The sequence below is a fragment of the Lepidochelys kempii genome, chromosome 3, assembly GCF_965140285.1.
Source record: "Lepidochelys kempii isolate rLepKem1 chromosome 3, rLepKem1.hap1, whole genome shotgun sequence".
Lineage (NCBI taxonomy): Eukaryota > Metazoa > Chordata > Testudines > Cheloniidae > Lepidochelys > Lepidochelys kempii.
Genome location: NC_136382.1, coordinates 90,462,805 through 90,482,516, shown reverse-complemented (window position 1 = coordinate 90,482,516; position 19,712 = coordinate 90,462,805). Strand labels below are relative to the sequence as shown.

The 19,712-nt window shown below is 43.0% G+C and overlaps 1 protein-coding gene across 2 annotated transcripts in view; it reads left to right on the top strand.

Annotated features, from left to right (window-relative positions):
• The window catches only part of TRAPPC3L (trafficking protein particle complex subunit 3L), a 51,423-nt gene that overhangs the window by 10,519 nt on the left and 21,192 nt on the right, over nt 1-19,712 (top strand). For both annotated transcript variants that reach the window (XM_073337117.2, XM_073337116.2), the window contains one exon: nt 4,637-4,736. In XM_073337117.2, the coding sequence (XP_073193218.1) occupies nt 4,637-4,736 (100 nt within the window). The remainder of the gene's footprint in view (nt 1-4,636; nt 4,737-19,712) is intronic.

Here is a 19,712-nt window from a genome sequence, read left to right as displayed (position 1 = left end):
ATCTAAGTGACGATTCAACCCTTCAAGTCCAACTCTTTCAATTTGCCTACAGCCAAGTTGCCTGTCCAGTACAAGGGCTGGTCAGGAATGTGGACTTTTGCAGTCTATGATGATTATCCCATCCCCATGCTGTTGGGGGAAGACTTGGCCAATCATGTGAAGCAGGCCAAGAGGGTGGGAATGGTCACCCGCAGCCAGGCTAAACAAGCCGTGAGGCCTAGCTCTGTTCCGGAAACTTCTATCAGGACCCAGTCAGAGGTGATGGACCCGGACCCCAGGCCAATGTCTGCAACAGCAGTAGTGGATCCAGTCCCAGAGACCCAGACGGAACCAGTCCCAGAACCGGAACCAGCCGAAGAACCAACACCAGACCCCATGTCAGCACTGAATCCAGTACTTGCAACCTCAACACCAGAGGGCCCCACCGAACCTGAACTGGCAGCAGCCGATAACCCGACACAAGAGGCTCAGCCGGAGCCTGAATCCCAACATAGTGTACCAGCGGGGAGCGGTTCAGAGTCAACAGAAACAGCTCCACCCCCTATATCGCTTCCAGAGGGACCAAGCCTAGGTCCACAATCCCATGAGGAACTGATGTCTCCAGCATCAAGGGAACAGTTCCAGACCGAACAGGAAGCAGATGAAAGCCTCCAGAGAGCTTGGACGGCGGCACGGAGCAACCCACCGCCTCTCAGCTCTTCTAATGGATCCAGGTTTGTTGTAGAAAGAGGACTTTTATAAAAGGAAACTCTTTCTGGGGGACACCATGAAGACTGGCATCCTCAGAGACAGTTGGTAGTTCCAACTAAATACCGGGCCAAGCTCTTGAGCTTAGCCCATGATCACCCTAGTGGCCATGCTGGGGTGAACAGGACCAAAGACCGTTTGGGGGGGTCATTCCACTGGGAGGGAATGGGCAAGGATGTTTCTACCTATGTCCAGTCTTGTGAGGTGTGCCAAAGAGTGGGAAAACCCCAAGACCAGGTCAAAGCCCCTCTCCAGCCACTCCCCATCATTGAAGTTCCATTTCAGCGAGTAGCTGTGGATATTCTGGGTCCTTTTCCGAAAAAGACACCCAGAGGAAAGCAGTACATACTGACTTTCATGGATTTTGCCACCCGATGGCCGGAAGCAGTAGCTCTAAGCAACACCAGGGCTAAAAGTGTGTGCCAGGCACTAGCAGACATTTTTGCCAGGGTAGGTTGGCCCTCCGACATCCTCACAGATGCAGGGACTAATTTCCTGGCAGGAACTATGAAAAACCTTTGGGAAGCTCATGGGGTAAATCATTTGGTTGCCACTCCTTACCATCATCAAACAAATGGCATGGTGGAGAAGTTTAATGGAACTTTGGGGGCCATGATACGTAAATTTGTAAATGAGCACTCCAATGATTGGGACCTAGTGTTGCAGCAGTTGCTCTTTGCCTACAGAGCTGTACCACATCCCAGTTTAGGGTTTTCCCCATTTGAACTTGTATATGGCCGTGAGGTTAAGGGGCCATTGCAGTTGGTGAAGCAGCAATGGGAGGGATTTACACCTTCTCCAGGAACTAACATTCTGGACTTTGTAACCTACCTACAAAACACCCTCCGAACCTCTTTAGCCCTTGCTAGAGAAAACTTACAGGATGCTCAAAAAGAGCAAAAAGCCTGGTATGATAAACATGCCAGAGAGCGTTCCTTCAAAGTAGGAGACCAGGTCATGGTCTTAAAGGCGCTCCAGGCCCATAAAATGGAAGCATCGTGGGAAGGGCCATTCATGGTCCAGGAGCCCCTGGGAGCTGTTAATTATCTCATAGCATTCCCCACCTCCAACCGAAAGCCTAAGGTGTACCATATTAATTCTCTAAAGCCCTTTTATTCCAGAGAATTAAAGGTTTGTCAGTTTACAGCCCAGGGAGGAGACGACGCTGAGTGGCCTGAAGGTGTTTACTACGAAGGGAAATGTGCTGGTGGTGTGGAAGAGGTGAACCTCTCCATGACCCTTGGGCGTATGCAGCGACAGCAGATCCAGGAGCTGTGCACTAGCTACGCGCCAACGTTCTCAGCCACCCCAGGACTGACTGAACGGGCATACCACTCCATTGACACAGGTAATGCTCACCCAATTAGGGTCCAATCTTACCGGGTGTCTCCTCAAGCTAAAACTGCTATAGAACGGGAGATCCAGGATATGTTACAGATGGGTGTAATCCGCCCCTCTGAAAGTGCATGGGCATCTCCAGTGGTTCTAGTTCCCAAACCAGATGGGGAAATATGTTTTTGCGTGGACTACCGTAAGCTAAATGCTGTAACTCGCCCAGACAACTATCCAATGCCACGCACAGATGAACTATTAGAGAAACTGGGACGGGCCCAGTTCATCTCTACCTTGGACTTAACCAAGGGGTACTGGTAGGTACCGCTAGATGAATCTGCCAAGGAAAGGTCAGCCTTCATCACACATCTCGGGCTGTATGAATTTAATGTACTCCCTTTCGGGCTGCAAAATGCACCCGCCACTTTCCAAAGACTTGTAGATGGTCTCCTAGCGGGATTAGGAGAATATGCAGTCGCCTACCTTGACGATGTGGCCATATTTTCGGATTCCTGGGCAGACCACCTGGAACATCTACAAAAAGTCCTTGAGCGCATAAGGGAGGCAGGACTAACTGTTAAGGCTAAGAAGTGTCAAATAGGCCTAAACAGAGTGACTTACCTTGGACACCAGGTGGGTCAAGGAACTATCAGCCCCCTACAGGCCAAAGTGGATGCTAGCCAAAAGTGGCCTGTCCCAAAGTCAAAGAAACAGGTTCAATCCTTCTTAGGCTTGGCTGGTTATTACAGACGATTTGTACCGCACTACAGCCAAATCGCTGCCCCACTGACAGACCTAACCAAAAAGAAACAGCCAAATGCTGTTCAGTGGACCGGAAAGTGTCAGAAGGCCTTTAACAAGCTTAAAGCGACACTCATGTCTGACCCTGTACTAAGGGCCCCAGACTTTGACAAACCGTTCCTAGTAACCACAGATGCATCCGAGCGTGGTGTGGGAGCAGTTTTAATGCAGAAAGGACCTGATCAAGAATTCCACCCTGTAGTGTTTCTCAGCAAAAAACTGTCTGAGAGGGAAAGCAACTGGTCAGTCACTGAAAAAGAATGTTATGCCATTGTCTACACTCTGGAAAAGCTACGCCCATATGTTTGGGGACGGCGTTTCCACCTGCAAACCGACCATGCTGCACTAAAGTGGCTTCACACCGTCAAGGAAACTAACAAAAAACTTCTTCGGTGGAGTTTAGCTCTCCAAGATTTTGATTTCGACATCCAACACATCTCAGGAGCTTCTAACAAAGTGGCTGATGCACTCTCCCGTGAAAGTTTCCCAGAATCAACTGGTTAAAATCGTCCTTGAGATGTGGAAAATATTGTTAGTCTTTATGTACTTGGTAGTATATTTAGAGATGCATGTGTCTTATTAACTCTGTTTTCCTAGAGCTCCAGGAAGAAATCCCAGCCAGTGTTTCACCCTAGCTGAGATTTGGGGGGCGTGTCATAAATATAAAGGGAAGGGTAAACCCCTTTGAAATCCCTCCTGGCCAGGGGAAAGCTCCTCTCACCTGTAAAGGGTTAAGAAGCTAAAGGTAACCTCGCTGGCACCTGACCAAAATGACCAATGAGGAGACAAGATACTTTCAAAAGCTGGGAGGAGGGAGAGAAACAAAGGGTCTGTGTCTGTCTGGATGCTGCTCTTGCCAGGGACAGAACAGGAATGGAGTCTTAGAACTTTTAGTAAGTAATCTAGCTAGGTATGTGTTAGATTATGATTTCTTTAAATGGCTGAGAAAAGAATTGTGCTGAATAGAATAACTATTTCTGTCTGTGTATCTTTTTTGTAACTTAAGGTTTTGCCTAGAGGGGTTCTCTATGTTTTTGAATCTAATTACCCTGTAAGATATCTACCATCCTGATTTTACAGGGGGGATTTCTTTATTTCTATTTACTTCTATTTTTATTAAAAGTCTTCTTGTAAGAAAACTGAATGCCTTTTCATTGTTCTCAGATCCAAGGGTTTGGGTCTGTGGTCACCTATGCAAATTGGTGAGGCTTTTTACCAAACCTTGTCCAGGAAGTGGGGTGCAAGGTTTTGGGAAGTATTTTGGGGGGAAGGACGCGTCCAAACAGCTCTTCCCCAGTAACCAGTATTAGTTTGGTGGTGGTAGCAGCCAGTCCAAGGACAAAGGGTGGAATATTTTGTACCTTGGGGAAGTTTTGACCTAAGCTGGTAAAGATAAGCTTAGGAGGTTTTTCATGCAGGTCCCCACATCTGTACCCTAGAGTTCAGAGTGGGGGAGGAACCTTGACAGAGCATAAATTATATCTGTGCAAACTTTAAGACCCCTTTTCATGACACATGAGGTACAGGCCTACTTTACACTGGCAGTGTGATGTACAGTGGCCTTAGTGTATATATGAATCAGGCCCAGTAAAATCTCCATGTCTCAGAATACTACCTCATTCAGGGGCCACAGCATTTTTCAGACCTAGTTCATGCAGCTGCTTTGCTCAGAGAAAGAGTGAGACTAGAGAGAAGAATGAGGGGAGGAAACAAAAATTGTTCAGCTTTGCATGTAACTTTCTTTTCTTTGCTTCAGGGGGTATGACATTGGTATAAGGCTGGTTGAAGACTTTTTGGCTCGCTCTGCTGTGAGGAAGTGCCGTAGCTATTCTGAAACTGTAGACGTGATTGCACAGGTAAATAAGATTAAAGTAGCTAGACTTTGGTATCCTTTGATGTCCTCAGCTTCTGGGAAGACAAGACTGGCCTCATCTCCTACCAATTCATTCCAAAGCAGAATTAGCCCGTCTACCAGTATGCTTAACTCTCCAGTCTGAAATGAAGGTGCTACAAAGCAGAAGAACAGGACAGTATGGTGTTCTTCATTTTAACACAAGCTCTCCTGGTGTTAACCAAATCAGTTCCCTTATTTAGAACTTTTTACATCCAGCTAACAGCACACAAACTTAAGTCTGCTCAGAGCGACAGCAGCAGCAGTTCTGGGTCCTGGCCTGATAAGCTCTCAGTGTGCTGTGATACTGTGTGAATTGTCAGCCTTTGAGCTCTCCCACTACATTCAAAATACTAGCAGTAGGTCCACGCAGATAGGACAATGGAGTTCTAACCAAGAGCTCGATACAGCTAAATACTTAAGCATGTGCTTAACTTTAAGGACCAACCTTCCCATAGCTCCCTTATGCAGCACTGGCTTTTACCTATATTGCGATGACTCAGTGGGGCTACATCTCTTGAGGAGACATTGGCTCTCACTAACATAGAATCACTGATGTTTTATTTCAGCCCAGAAATGCTTGAAAACAGGACATTCAATATAGCAGGTCCATATTCAATCACTAACCCTTTTGCTGGATCCTAAAATGAAAAACACGTCTCCACAAATGAGTCATCATAACAAAATACTGGTTCAAATAGATAAAATTCAAATATCTACACAGAGGGATGTTAACCATATGAGATTATCTGAGTAAGGCAAGCAGGACTTGACACCATGAATATGTTATCTTTTATACCCCCACACTGAATGCAATTGTTTTATTATAATATAAAGTTACAGTTAACAGCTTTTTAAAATATATTTAACAACAACAACAAGCACAGAGACATCTGTCAAAGGTCACACTCTAACACTCAGGTTTGCACAGATTGCTGAGTGTGTAAAACAATTATTTATGCAGGAGACACTCAATGTACATTAGTAATTACAAATATACTGTACTTATTTTTACTAATGCACTGGTATGCAGTCAACATGCATATAACTTCTCTGTCTCCTTCCAAATATTTTAGCTAGATATCACACCTCTTCTTTGTATCTGAATGAACAGTGTGTACAAGATGGCCAATGTATATTGCCTTGTGCTAAGTGCATTTCAAAAGAATCAGGTGATAAAGATATTTTATGATTCCTGTTCCTTTTTGAGGGATGTGTTTGAATTATTCAGCTGTATTTCTACTCTTGGAAGCAGCAGAAAGACACAAACTGAGACATCTTATTTTCCATGCATCTGAGGTACCAGTCACTGCACTGTCTGAGCACCTGGCAATCTTTTATATATTTATCCTCATAACACTTTTATGAGGAAGGGAAATGCTATTATCCCCCTTTTACAGATGGGGAACTGAGACTCAGAGAGGCTTACCCAGGGTCACACAGAAAATCTTTGATATAGTAGGAAATGGAGTCCCAGTCTCCTGCACCCCTGACTGGTGCCCTGAACTCTTGGACCACCCTTCCTCCTCACTGATTGTTGACTTAAAAACATCCATCATATTATGCAAATTATTGTCAGGCATATTTGAACTTGTGAGAAGTAGAATCACATTTTCTAGGTGTTGACTGGAGTTTAACGTAGCTAATGTCCAGCATCAGTTTGAAAATTTACTGTAAGAAATATATTGGATCCTTGTTAAATATATACTGATTATACATAGTGATTATTAAAAATGCTTGGATCATGCAGTAATGGTAAACAGCTTGGTACTAAGGCCTTGATCCTGCCGTCAGAGCCATGACAGTATATCCTTGTGCTTGTGTGGAATCTCACTGCTGTCAGTGGGGTTCTGCACTATCACAATGGCCTGCTCACATACACCCAATTGTAGGGGTTGAGGCCCAGGTACTTATCCAAATGGTCGTCAAGACTGAAGCTCTTTTACTGGCTATTCTAAATGGAAGCAATCACAACGGATAGGGAGGACATTTCCTGCTAATGTCAGGCTGGAGGAATAAAGGGTCTGAAGTGAAGCCCAAAAATATTAAAATGAAAAGTAAAAAATGAAGTAGTTACCTTTTTATTTGTTGACAGATTAGTTCTCCCGTATATAGGGGTAATGCTGCCGGGAACAGGATCTGTAAGATTTCTGCCACCAAATGGTGCAAAGCAACCTGGGCAGACCTGCGACTCAGTCGCATTATGTGAAAAGTCATTTTAAATGGTCTCTATTGTAGTGAGAACACGTTGTAAAGAACAATATAAAGGGAGAGCTTGGCTTTTGGAACTTTAATGGGATGGCACATTTTAATGGCAAAATACATTCAAATAAAACCTTCTTCCTTCGCTCCTGTACTGTGCTTGGGAGGCGTTTGCTTGGTGAAAGCTGAAGAATTTCTTTGGCATCAGACTAAGGCTCCTGTTCAGCAAGATACTTAAGCCCATGCCTAACTTCAAGTCCCGTCAACTTCACTGGGACTGTCCAAATGCTTAAGAGTTAGGCATACACTTATGTACTTTGCTAAATCAGGGCTTGACAGCACTTGTGCTGACAGGAAACGTGGAATAGTTTTGTCACGCAGTTTGAAAAATGTAACAGTTAAGCTATTTTAGATTGTTTTATTTGTTGACATGCTCTCACAGAAAAATAAATATTGGAAGAAATACCAGCCCCTTAGTTCATTTGATGCACAGCAGCTTCTGCCTTCCCCCACACATAACCCCAGTACTGCATTGGACCCATTATCCAATTACAAGATATTACAAAAGTTTTAGCAGAGTGCAAGGGCAAATGCTCTGAGTGCCAGAACTCTTGGGATGGAGACCTCTGCCTGTGCATATCATTTTTGTGTATTTTTAGACTTGATGAAAATTGCTATAATGTAACTTTAGGAAGAAACTGGGGTTTTCTGCAAAGGGAAGACTCCATGGAGGAAGACCCATCTGTAGTGGCTAAGGTTCCCAATTTTGGTTGGACATATTCCTGGAGGTTTCATCACATGACATAATCTTTAATTAAAGATTAATAAAAAGGGTCTAGAGGTAATCCCAGCAATTATAGACCAGCAAGTCTAACGTCAGTACCGAGCAAATTAGTTGAAACAATAGTAAAGAATAAAACTGTCAGACTCATAGAAGAACATAAATTGTTGCACAAAAGTCAACATGATTTCTGAAAAGGGAGATCATGTCTTACTAATCTATTAGAGTTCTCTGAAGGGGTCAACAGACATGTGGAGAAGGGGGATCCAGTGGACATAGTGTACTTAGATTTCCAGAAAGCCTTTGACAAGGTCCCTCACCAAATGCTCTTACGTAAATTAAATTGTCATGAGATAAGAGGGAAGATCCTTTCATGGATTGAGAACTGTTTAAAAGACAGGGAACAAAGGGTAGGAATAAATGGTAAATTTTCAGAATGGAGAGGGGTAACTAGTGGTCAGTCCTAGAACCAATCCTATTCAACTTATTCATAAATGATCTGGAGAAAGTGGTAACGGTGAGGTGGAAAAGTTTGCAGATGATACTAAACTGTTCAAGATAGTTAAGACCAAAGCAGACTGTGAAGAACTTCAAAAAGATCTCACAAAACTAAGTGATTGGGCAACAAAATGGCAAATGAAATTTGTCCCTCGGCCCACGCCGCTTCCAGCAGCTCCCATTGGCCTGGAGCAGCGAACCACGGCCAGTGGGAGCCGCAATTGGCCAAACCTGCAGATGCGGCAGGTAAACAAATTGGCCCAGCCCCCCAGGGGCTTTCCCTGCACAAGCGGCAGAACAAGTTTGGGAACCACTGTATTACATTATAATAGGAATAGATCAGTGAAAACAATACAAGTAACATTCCATTAGGTTTCATGATGTTCTAACACCTGAATATGCTCTCCCATTAACACACACTTTGATCTAGGGCATGTATACCGGGCATGCATAATGTAAATGTAAAGTAATAGTAAACAACAAGATTTAGATAGGTGACAACGATATGATCAACATCTCCTCTGATCTCTGTTAACACACAAGTGAATTGGCCTGACAGTATGCTAATACACTGCACTCCTTTGATATTCACACATAAGTGAATTGGCGTATGGCACTGGCCTGAGCTGGTCTGTCAGCATCATAGCATCTCATAATTATAGGAAAAGAACAGGGTCTGACTAATGGTGTTTACCAGCTTGCAAAGAAAGGGACACTGTCCCTACTCCTCACAAGCCCTCCTTATTGAACACTTTATCCAGTTCATGTGCTTTCCCCCTCCATGGTAGGTGATTCCATTTTAAGAGGTAGGGAGTCCAGGGTCGTTGACTGGAGAAGGACCCTCTAGCACTGCCATGGGGATTGGCGAGGGCGAGGGAAAAGCTGGGAGGCAGTCCAGAGGTGCAGGCCCTTTGCACACATGGTTTATGTCTCCAAGGGCAAACCTCACCTCCCAAAGGAACCTATCCATTGGAAACTCCAGCAGAGGAAACACGTAGGGCTCCCTGTCCTTTGTATAGGTTTCCCCGGCCTAGAAGATGACCTAGCCCTTAGTTGTTAATATGCCTATGACTTATAGTTTTCAGTACCAAATCAGATTCTTATTTTGTGAATGGTCTCTTTTAAATTCCTTTCATAGCCTTAAGAGAGATTTTCAGCTGTTGCATATTGTGATGCCTGCATGATCTTTTTTCAGAGAATAACAATTAAGCAGAATTTTAGAAGAAAAGATTGTTTACTAGGTGTTTTATTTCCATTTTATCATTTGGTGAGGTAAATTTATATGAGGCTTAGCCCAATTATGACTGCTTGTAATGATCCATAATATACAGACAGTGATCAGCAGCTAAACTAATACTATAGATTTAGCAGCATAGACTAGAACCCATTCATCTGTAAAACACCAGTTTCTTTCTACTCAGTGAGCTAACATTGTTCCACTTGCTATCTACCCATCCAACAGGCATTGTCCTTTTCAATCCAGCAGAGGGCAATATACACAAATCATACACCCTAGTACATTAAATATGTGTAGGTGTCCAAGCAGTTGCAAAAGGAAACCCAAATATACATTAAGAAAAGGTTGATCTAAATCATATTAAAAAAAAAACAACAAATCTCTGATGGACCTAATATAAGCAAGATATTACAATATTTCAAACATACACATTCCCCAGACTTTTCTATGTCTGTGGCATGTAAGTGTTAAATCACTTACATTTTAACAGTCCTGAGGACCATCTGGTAGCTTTTGAGCCTCAGTTCAATTGACCCAGATGGCCACCACACAAAAATCACCTCTATAACTGGCACTAACTGGATCAATTTGAAAAACAAAATAATTCTCATACATACAAATAAAACAGTTAGGGAGACCCAGTGACAAATGAGAAGGGTGCAGCAGATGCTATTTCTGTATTTGCCTAAAGCTGGTATGCCTCTTGACAGTAACAATGTGTCCCCACCAAAGTAGCACTACCCATATTGCCATTTTACTTCCAGCCCAATCACACTGTGGTCTCCCCAGGCAGTTTTTAATTTGACAGAGTAGAAAATCTATAAACATTCAATTAAAAAAAATACACAAACTCTGAGATTCTTTTATAGTCAAAGTTATGAGACTCCGTTACATTTTATAAGAAACAGGGGGAAAAGTAGTACGTTTCCATGACTGGGAGAAAGCAGTGGACCTGCAAGTTGTGCAGAGTTCCAGGAGAATACACCTGGATTCTCATATTACTGTCATGTCAAATGTTAAAAGGGAAAAGAAAACAACCAAACAAAAACAATTGGTAAACAAAACACTCAAGTATTACTCAAGTTGAGTAAAGGTGGCAAAATCTCAGCCCAAATGTTTAGCTGAAGATACTGATTGTGCAACATGATAGAAACTAAATTATGTGACGTGTGATCCTTTCTGATATTTTGGCATCAAGGACAGTTCCTGAGCAATATCATAAATGATGTGACTGATATGGAAGGTCAGGAATCACTATATCTTTCATGTTTCAGAGTAGCAGCCGTGTTAGTCTGTATTCGCAAAAAGAAAAGGAGTACTTGTGGCACCTTAGAGACTAACACATTTATTTGAGCATAAATAAAGTGACTCATCGGATGCCGTGAGCTGTAGCTCACGAAAGCTTATGCTCAAATAAATTGGTTAGTCTCTAAGGTGCCACTAGTACTCTATATCTGTCATGTTGGCCATGAAGGGACTAAGACCCAGATCCTTAAAGGTATTTAGGTACCTAAGCCCCATTGAATCAATGAGAGTTAGGTGCCTAAATACCTTTGAGCATTTTGGTATACCTGCTCAAATGGAAACACAGAGAGGATCTCTTTTGCATTCACTAGAGCTGATGTTGCCAAATACCCTCTAAAAAGTCATAGAGCCAAAGTCACTCACTGCACACACTTACTATGATCCGTTGGTGTCTGCAAACCATGTTACTAAAGCAACAAGCACACATCTCCCCTGTGATATAGTAGACAAAACAGACACCTTTATGTTGCATAAAGCAACTTCAGGTGGTCAGCACATGAAAAGAAGAGTGTTGTGAAGTCCCTCAAATCAGCCTTTGGGCCTGGTCACATTTTTCTTTGCTTGTTTTTCTTCTCTTCTTTTTGTGTGATGCATTTCCCTTTGTTTTTGCTGTGTTTTCAAATATTAGTAACAGATGTGAGATGATTTTTCTGGTTTTACTGGGTATTTGAAGTTACTCAGAGTTCTGCCTATTTAAAAGGGCCTGATTTATTCTTTCCCTGTTTTATTGTATAGTACAATTAACCAAACAACACAAATATAAGTAGAGAAAGGCTAACTTTAGGAACAAGGGAAAGGACTCTATTTTCCTCCTGTTACAGGGTCTACTATCAACTGCTATCAAGACTATTTAGCATACTAACAGAAGGAGTCTCTAGTAGCATAGTCTCAAGGAAGAAAATAAGATTAAGACACTGACAGACTTCTGAATCTTTGTTTACAAAATAGCAGTTTAATGTTCTTAAATGTCACTTTCAAACTTAATGTTCTGAAAATTCTGGAAAAAAGGTACAATTATAACCAGCACAACAATCTGAGCACTGGTTTTCTACAGAGTTCTTGATGTATATATAATCAGGAATTTCTCCAAAATAACCAGAATGTAAATGGAAATGAAAGGAATTATCTCAGGTAAATGCAATCAATCTGCTAGTTTAAGTTTACACAGCTTTTTGCATTAACTGTTTATATAATATGTTAATTCCTCAGGTCATTATCCAGGCTAAAAATAACAGGCCAGGTACTTACATTTTTAGCTGGTATATCTAAATGCACTGATTGACCCTGTAGATTAAATAAACTAAGTCAGGATCAATTATTATGATTGTTAGAGCCAGCAATCATTTGGGGACAACATTATGTAGCATTATGGCTCTGATCCTGCACTCTTTAAGAAAGTAAAACTGGAGCCTGCAGGATCAGGCCATAACTGTTAAATGCAAGTATAAATTGGGAAGAAATTAAACAAAAGAAGCAGCTTCAAATGAGATGCACCAAAACAACTTGCTGTGCCAACCCTATCATAACTGCTGACGGACAGAATTTAACACAGCCACTTAGTGTGAGTGGGGATTTAAAAACATTAGTCTAGCAATTCAGACACCAGTAGCTAGATATTACTGCTAATTTAAACTCAGTTGGTATGGGGCCAAAAGAAAGAGATGATCAGCTAAAGTAAACCCTTCTTCCACCAATTTTCCATGCTGTGAAGTGAATCCCTATGTCATGGGGTTCTGTGACAGAACATATTTGCTACATGGCTACCACTGGAATGGAAAAAAGATGCAACGACCCTCATAAAAGTAAAAGAATAACTCGCTTTCTTAAAAATCCAATGGATAGTCCAGTCACTGATTGGCCAGACAAGAAAGGGGAAAAAAAGGAAGAAATATATTGAAAATAGAGATGAGCCAAGGAGACGATGTGCAAGTCTGGATCCAGATCCAAATTAGGTTCAGACTAAGGTTTATAATTTGGGTTTGAGGATGAACTAGGCCAAGTTCTGAAATCTGGTGAACTCTTCTTGGGAGATTTTGCTCCATAAAATCAGATATCCTACAACTGATCCTGTAAGATTTCAAACACCACGGTTCGCATCCAAACTAGATCTAGAAAATAGGTGCCTGGTTTTAGATACAACCCAGATCAAAATTATAGGGCAATTTGGATGCTCAAATTTGACTCTAATCATGTTCCATAAAATTTCAGAGGGCTAGTACTTGTCGTTCTGGTTTGGATCCATCCAATTCAAAGTAGAAAAGATTTTTTTTAAATGAACTTGGCCATGAATAGAACGAGAAATAAGGAAGATTGCACTTCAAAACATTGCTAAAATTGTATTCTTTCTTTCTCTGACGGATAAAACAAAGATGATGATTGTAACTATGTTGCAGTCAACTATGGGAAATCTGGAAGTCTAGCCAAGCTATGCTTGCCACAGGATATGAGGCAGGGGCAAAGGTGACTTGAATCCACCTTAACACTTCTCAGATCTTGAGAACACGTAAGGGCCCAGTTAACCCCTGGTCAGAGTCAGAGCAGCCTTTGAGAGACTCTAATCTTCCCTGACTGCAATAGCCCCCTATTGGCAGTTTTGGTAACTCAGGCACTCTGGCGACACTCCCTCCTGCTCTTGACATTCCCCTTGAACCAAGGGTTCTAAACAGTGGTATGGGGTCTCCTATATCAGCACTATATAGTTGGCAACTCTTCCATACAAAGTCTCATACTGGAAGATAGTTTGAAAATCACTTCTGATGGAATATTTCTTGCAGTAGCCTTCTGTAAGGTTGTTTCCTTGTATTCCCCTATCTATCTATATCCATCTGTTGACTCTTGTCTTATACTTAGATTATAAGCTCTGAGGGGCAGGAACTGTCTTTTTGTTCTGTGTTTGTACAGCACAGTGGGATTGTGGTCCATGACAGGTGTAATGGAATGCCAAACTGTATTATACTGTTCTGCCACTAGGTGGAACTGTGTATAAAATACCTTATTTAAAGCTAACCTTAGCCTTAGACATACCTGGAAGAGCATTAAAAGATCTTATGATGAACACATCGGTTACAAATAAGCAAGTTCTATGACCAGTCCATATCTGGTACAGGAACATAACATGGTGTCAGAAGTAAACTAAGAACAGAAATGGAAGGAACAAAACAACAAAGGTTGCAGGATCTCATTAACATGCCACTCTTCAATGCCTCAGAGAACTTCAGTTTTGGTAAACCTTCAGAATGGACAATCTGAAAACAATATTTTGTCAGATTTTGCATTGCTACCAAGCTGTGCAATGAAACTGGAGATATTCAGGTATCTTTAATTTATGCTATAGGGAAGCAGGCAGAGCATATCTTTAAATCCTTTGACTTTACTGAAGACTGTCACAAAGATGATTTGAAAGGGTTCTGGCTATGTTTGAGGCATACCTTATATCTCAGAGAAATGTGATTTATGAAAAAACATGTTTCCATCAGAGAATGTTGAATGTTTTATAAGAGATCTGCATACAATGGCTGAAAACTGTGATTCTGGGAATGCAAAACATGAAAATATCAGAGAGGGGCTGGCTATTGGATTAATAGAAAAAAAAACTTTTCACAGCTGCTACAATGGAAGAGAGATTAACTCTAGCTACAGTTACACAGAGAGTTACTGTGACCTGGTGAGGCAGCAAAACCTAAAGCAACAGGACAAACTTGAAAAATCTAAAACTAGCTTAGTAACTGTAAACAGACACTTGAATGTTAAAAGTCATTATCATAAAACTGCTGAGGCAAGGAGAGAGAACTCCTAAGCTAAAAAGGACAAATTCCACACTACATGTACAAGGTATGGAAAAAGCCATATCCCAAGACGTGATGAATGTCCAGACAAGGCACACAGTGCAATAAATGCATGAAATATGGACATTTTGCAGCAGTTTGCCACACCAAAGCCGTCAGAGAGTTGACTCATATTACAGACAATCAAGAACCAATTTTTCTGGGACCTATAACTTGCGATGACATAGAGGCTGCCTGGACAGTGAAACTGAATAGTCATTTCAAGACTATTGACTTTAAAATTGACTCAGGAGATGACGTTACAGTCATCTCAGAAGGGACTTACAATTACCTTCAATCCCTCCCAGAGCTGAAGTCACCGGACACAGCTCTGACTAACCTTGGAGGTACTCTTGAACTGCATGGGTCAGTTCGCCACAGAAACAACTTACAAAGATAAATGTCCCAACAACAATGAAGTGGGTGAAACCAGACAATCACTACTTCCCCAAATGAACTCACACAGGAAAATGATAAAAGATGAAAATGACCTATGGTCTGTGGTTGAACACTTTTCACCAAGTGATCACTCTATACTGCCACAAGTACGCCTATTCTTTTTGTATTATACTGTTTTGCCACTAGGTTTCACTCTGTGTAAAATATCTTATTTAACGCTAATCTTTGAACGGGGCTCCGAAACGCTACATAATAAATAAACAAATAAATCAAAAAATTATTGCTTTTCAGCCTCTGAGAAAGGGAAAAATGCACATGAACGGTTGTTTGCTAAGTAGTAAATTGCAAATTGAAGTACTGTACTGCAAGCAGTAATGAGAATTGTATTAATCCAGGAAATCCGCATTGGCATGCCAAAGCCTTTCTAGTATCATATTGCATCCAAACAGTGCTTAAGGAAAAGTACTTGGGAAGAATGAAAAGTATACCAGCAAAATATGTTATTCTGGCAAGCAGCCTTTTCCCTTCTCAGCAGTTTATTTATTTATTTATGTATTTATTTATTTTTGGTCACTTATAGTCCTGCTTTCTGATCTGAATTCTAATGTCATTGTTTGAGCTTATTTATCGCTACCATTCTTCACTTTGGACCCATTATTCATATATATGGTCCAGTATGCAGTGTTAGTGAAAAGTCCCTACTAACATATATTGCAGGGATTCGCCGTCCCCTGGCCAATGGGGGCTGTGGGAAGCAGCGGCCAGCACATCCTTTGGCCTGTGCCACTTCCTGCAGCCCCCATTGGCAGGGGACGGCAAACAGTGGCCAGTGCGAGCTGCTATCGGCCAAAGCTGCGGACTCTGCAGGTAAACAAACTGTCCTGGCCCGCCAGCGGATTTCCCTGACAGGCCGCGTGCCAAAGGTTGCTGATCCCTGATATATTGGGATGTCAAAGCAAGCTATTTTTTATTTATAGGCATTTCTAAGGCTTAAACTACACTACAGACTTCTGTCAGTATAACTATGTCACTCAGGGGTATGGAAAGTGACCCAGTTACATCAAACCTAACACCTGGTGTAGACAGCACTATGTTGAGAGGAGAGGTTTCTCTGTCAACATAGCTACTGCCTCTCATGGAGGTGGAGTAACTATGCTGACAGGAGCTCTCCTCTGGTAGCGGCTCACTAAAGCGTACTGCGGCGTTTTAAGTGTAGACCTGCCTTCAGCTACTCAGTACTGTATTTAGGCATCTTACAAATGTTAATGAAGTGAGTTTTCAACAGTTAGGAAAGGTCTTGTGGTTAAAGAATGGCCTGCTAGGTTGGGGTGTGTGTGTGTGTTCAATTCCTTGGTAATCCTGAACAAATCACAATCTCCATGTGAAAAATGGCACACTAATACCGTCCTATCTTACAAGGATGATAGCATGGTAAATTCATAAATATATGGGAGGTGGTCAGAGAGGTCCTATTATTTCTCCAATTTTGCATATGTGGAAACAGGCACAGGGAGGTTGACGTTCAGTTTTGTAAAATATCCTCAATTTTGCGGAGTCAAAAACCTCTTCCTCATGAGGATGGCCTGGAAGCGAGCACTGTCCCAACCACAGGTTGCCTTATTTCACCCTGAAAGGAACTAGACAGGGTAGCTTTCATGAACATTGTGGCCAGACACACCCTGGAGTGAAAATATAAGGCTAATTCCTTAGCTATTAATTAGATTTCTTCAAATATTCTTATTCTAGCTCTCAGATTCCATCCACTTATTGTGAACTCCTAAGCTTTTCTCAGTTACTTGTTTATAGTTTTAATGTTTTACCTTCTTATTTTAATCCCCTTTACTAGTTAATAGCCACTGTCCTATCATAGTTTCCATGTGAGTTCTGCTTTGCATAGGAAATTTTAACAAAAGAATTTGGAAAGCCTCATATTGTTCTAATGTGAAATACAACTCAGACTAAATGAAAAGCATATGAGGCACTTAGCACATTTAACTAGTTACTTTCCTCAAGAACAGAAGCTTGGAGATTGATAGAGTAGAGCTAGATATAAAGCAGGGGAAGAGTTTAGCAGAACTCTAATAATTAAAGGAGCAAAATGTGTGGTTAGGGAGAAGGGTCTAGTAAACTGAGAGACAGAGCAAACAGTAGCATTGCTTGGGATTTTTCTGTTGTTTTATTTGTTTGGGGTTTTTTGATGGAAAATATGGTTAATACAAAGGTGACATTTTCCATTTTCCATGGGAAAATATTGTTTTTTTCCTGAGATTATTTTTTTTCTTTTATTTTGGGTAGGGTTAACATTCATCTCTGCACCCATTTGAGCCACCACAGTACCTAATAGAAATAGTAGTTCAGATGCTGCAGCCCCCATCTCCGACATTTGCCAGACTCCCTCTCCCAGGATAAACCACAGTCTCTCTCATAGACTCATAGAATCTCAGGGTTGGAAGGGACCTCAGGAGGTCATCTAGTCCAACCCCCTGCTCAAAGCAGGGCCAACCCCCAATTTTTGCCCCAGATTCCTAAATGGCCCCCTCAAGGATTGAACTCACAACCCTGGGTTTAGCAGGCCAATGCTCAAACCACTGAGCTGTCCCTCCCTCTGGCTGAGCTGCTGCAGTGTATCACAGGAGTCCCCTGGCCGCAATGCATCATGGGAAATGTAGGTTGACTGGGGAGCCCAGCCCATAGGAGAGAATGGGGGCCATGAGGCTGAGGCACCCGAATTATAATTCCCATGAGGCAGCACAGGCAGATGTAGATTAACTTTGACCCAATGACCAGAAACAAAAGATTTTGTTTCCAGTCAACAAACTGAACCCAAATATACTGGTATATGCGCAAATCAACATTTTTCAGAACTTTTGGTTCCATGAAAGTTTTGATATTGACTTACTGTCCAGATTTGGGATAAAAACAAATATTGATCTATTATAATTTACTGTGGGGCAGAAATTTTGTTTTTGAGCAGCTTTAGCAAATAGGTAGGGGTATTGGAGCTGTAAGTGTTATCACATCATTCCTCTGTTCTTAGGTCTTGTTTATTTTTTACCATCTTGATTTCAGAAAATGGAATCTTCATTCTAATCCACTTTAGAGAGAATGGTTTAATAACCTAAGAGCCAGGAACTCCATAGTTCTGTTTGTCTTTGCCATTGACTCTCTTTGGGTATGTCTACACTGCAAGTGCAGGTGTGATTGTAGCATGGGCAGGCAGATGTGGTGGCATGGGCTTCAGCCAGGCTAGCCTCCCAAGTGCAAGTCTTCTGGGGACCCTGGTATATACTTGTGTTGCTAGGCCTCAGCACCATTTGCTCACTGCTACTACTGTTACCATGCCTACACATGCTATAATCACACCTTCACTTGCAATATAGACATACCCTTTACAAATCACTCACGACTGGATTTTTACATGCGTTACTTCCATGCTCAGCTTTGGCTCAGATTGCTACTCTAGATGTTGAGGAGAGAGCAGGAGCTACTTACCCAGGGCTCTCCGTTCCACACTGGAAGGAGAGAGGACTGAGAGAGACTAGAAGTGACCTGGCGGCCTGGCCCTGTTCTTCTTCTTCACCAGTCAAGCAGCCAGCCAGGCACACAGTGTGGGATACATAAGATACTTCATGAAAAAGGACAAAGTAACTGACTCCTTACCCAGAGCAAAGTGGGGGAGGAATTCTGACTCTCTGAGTCTGTTTTGTCTTTGGCCTGTTGCGGGGGGTGGCTCAACTAGGCTTGCTAGGTGTCCAGTTTTTGACAGGAATGTCCGGTCTAAAAGGGACCCTGGCAGCTCCAGTCAGCACCGCTGACCGGGTTGTTAAAAGTCCAGTTGGCGCAGGGCTAGCAGGCTCCCTACCTGGCTCTGCATGGCTCCCGGAAGCAGTGACATGTCCCCCTGGCTCCGAGGTACAGGGGCAGCCTGGTGGACTCTACGTGCTGCCCCTGCCCCATGCACCAGCTCCACAGTTCCAATTGGCTGGGAAATGCTTGCACAGAGCCACCTGGCTGCCCCTACGACTAGGAGCTAAGGGACATGTCGCCACTTCCAGGAAGCCCCTCAAGATAAGCGCCACATGGAGCCCGCACCCCGATCCCCTGCCCCAGCCTGTAGCCCCCTCCTACACCTAAACTCCCTCCCAGAGCCTGCACCCCTTCCAATCCCTGCCCCAGCCTGGAGCCCCATCCCACATCCAAACTCCCTCCCAGAGCCTGCACCCCCTCCAAATCCCATGCCCAAGCCTGGAGCCCCCTCCCACACCCAAACTCCCTCCCAGAACCCACACCCCGCAACCCTCCCACATCCCAACCCTCTGCCCCAGCCCTATGCCTCCTCCCGGACACTGACCCCCTCATTTCTGGCCTCACCCCAGAACCTGCACACCCAGCCCAGAGCCCATACCCCCTCCCACACCTCAACCCCCTGTCTCAGTCTGGAGCCCCCTCCCACACTCCAAACCCCTTGGCTCCACACATCCCCCAGCCCAGAGCCCCCTCCTGCACCCCCAAACCCTTTATCCCTGGCCCCACCCCAGAGCCCGCACCCCAACCCCCTGCTCCAGCTGAGAGTCCCCTCCCACACACTGAACCCCTCATTTCTGGCCCCACCCTGGAGCCCGACCCCTCCAGCCAGAGCCCGAACCCCCTCCTGTACCTAACCCCCTGCCCCAGCCTGATAAAAATGAGCGACTG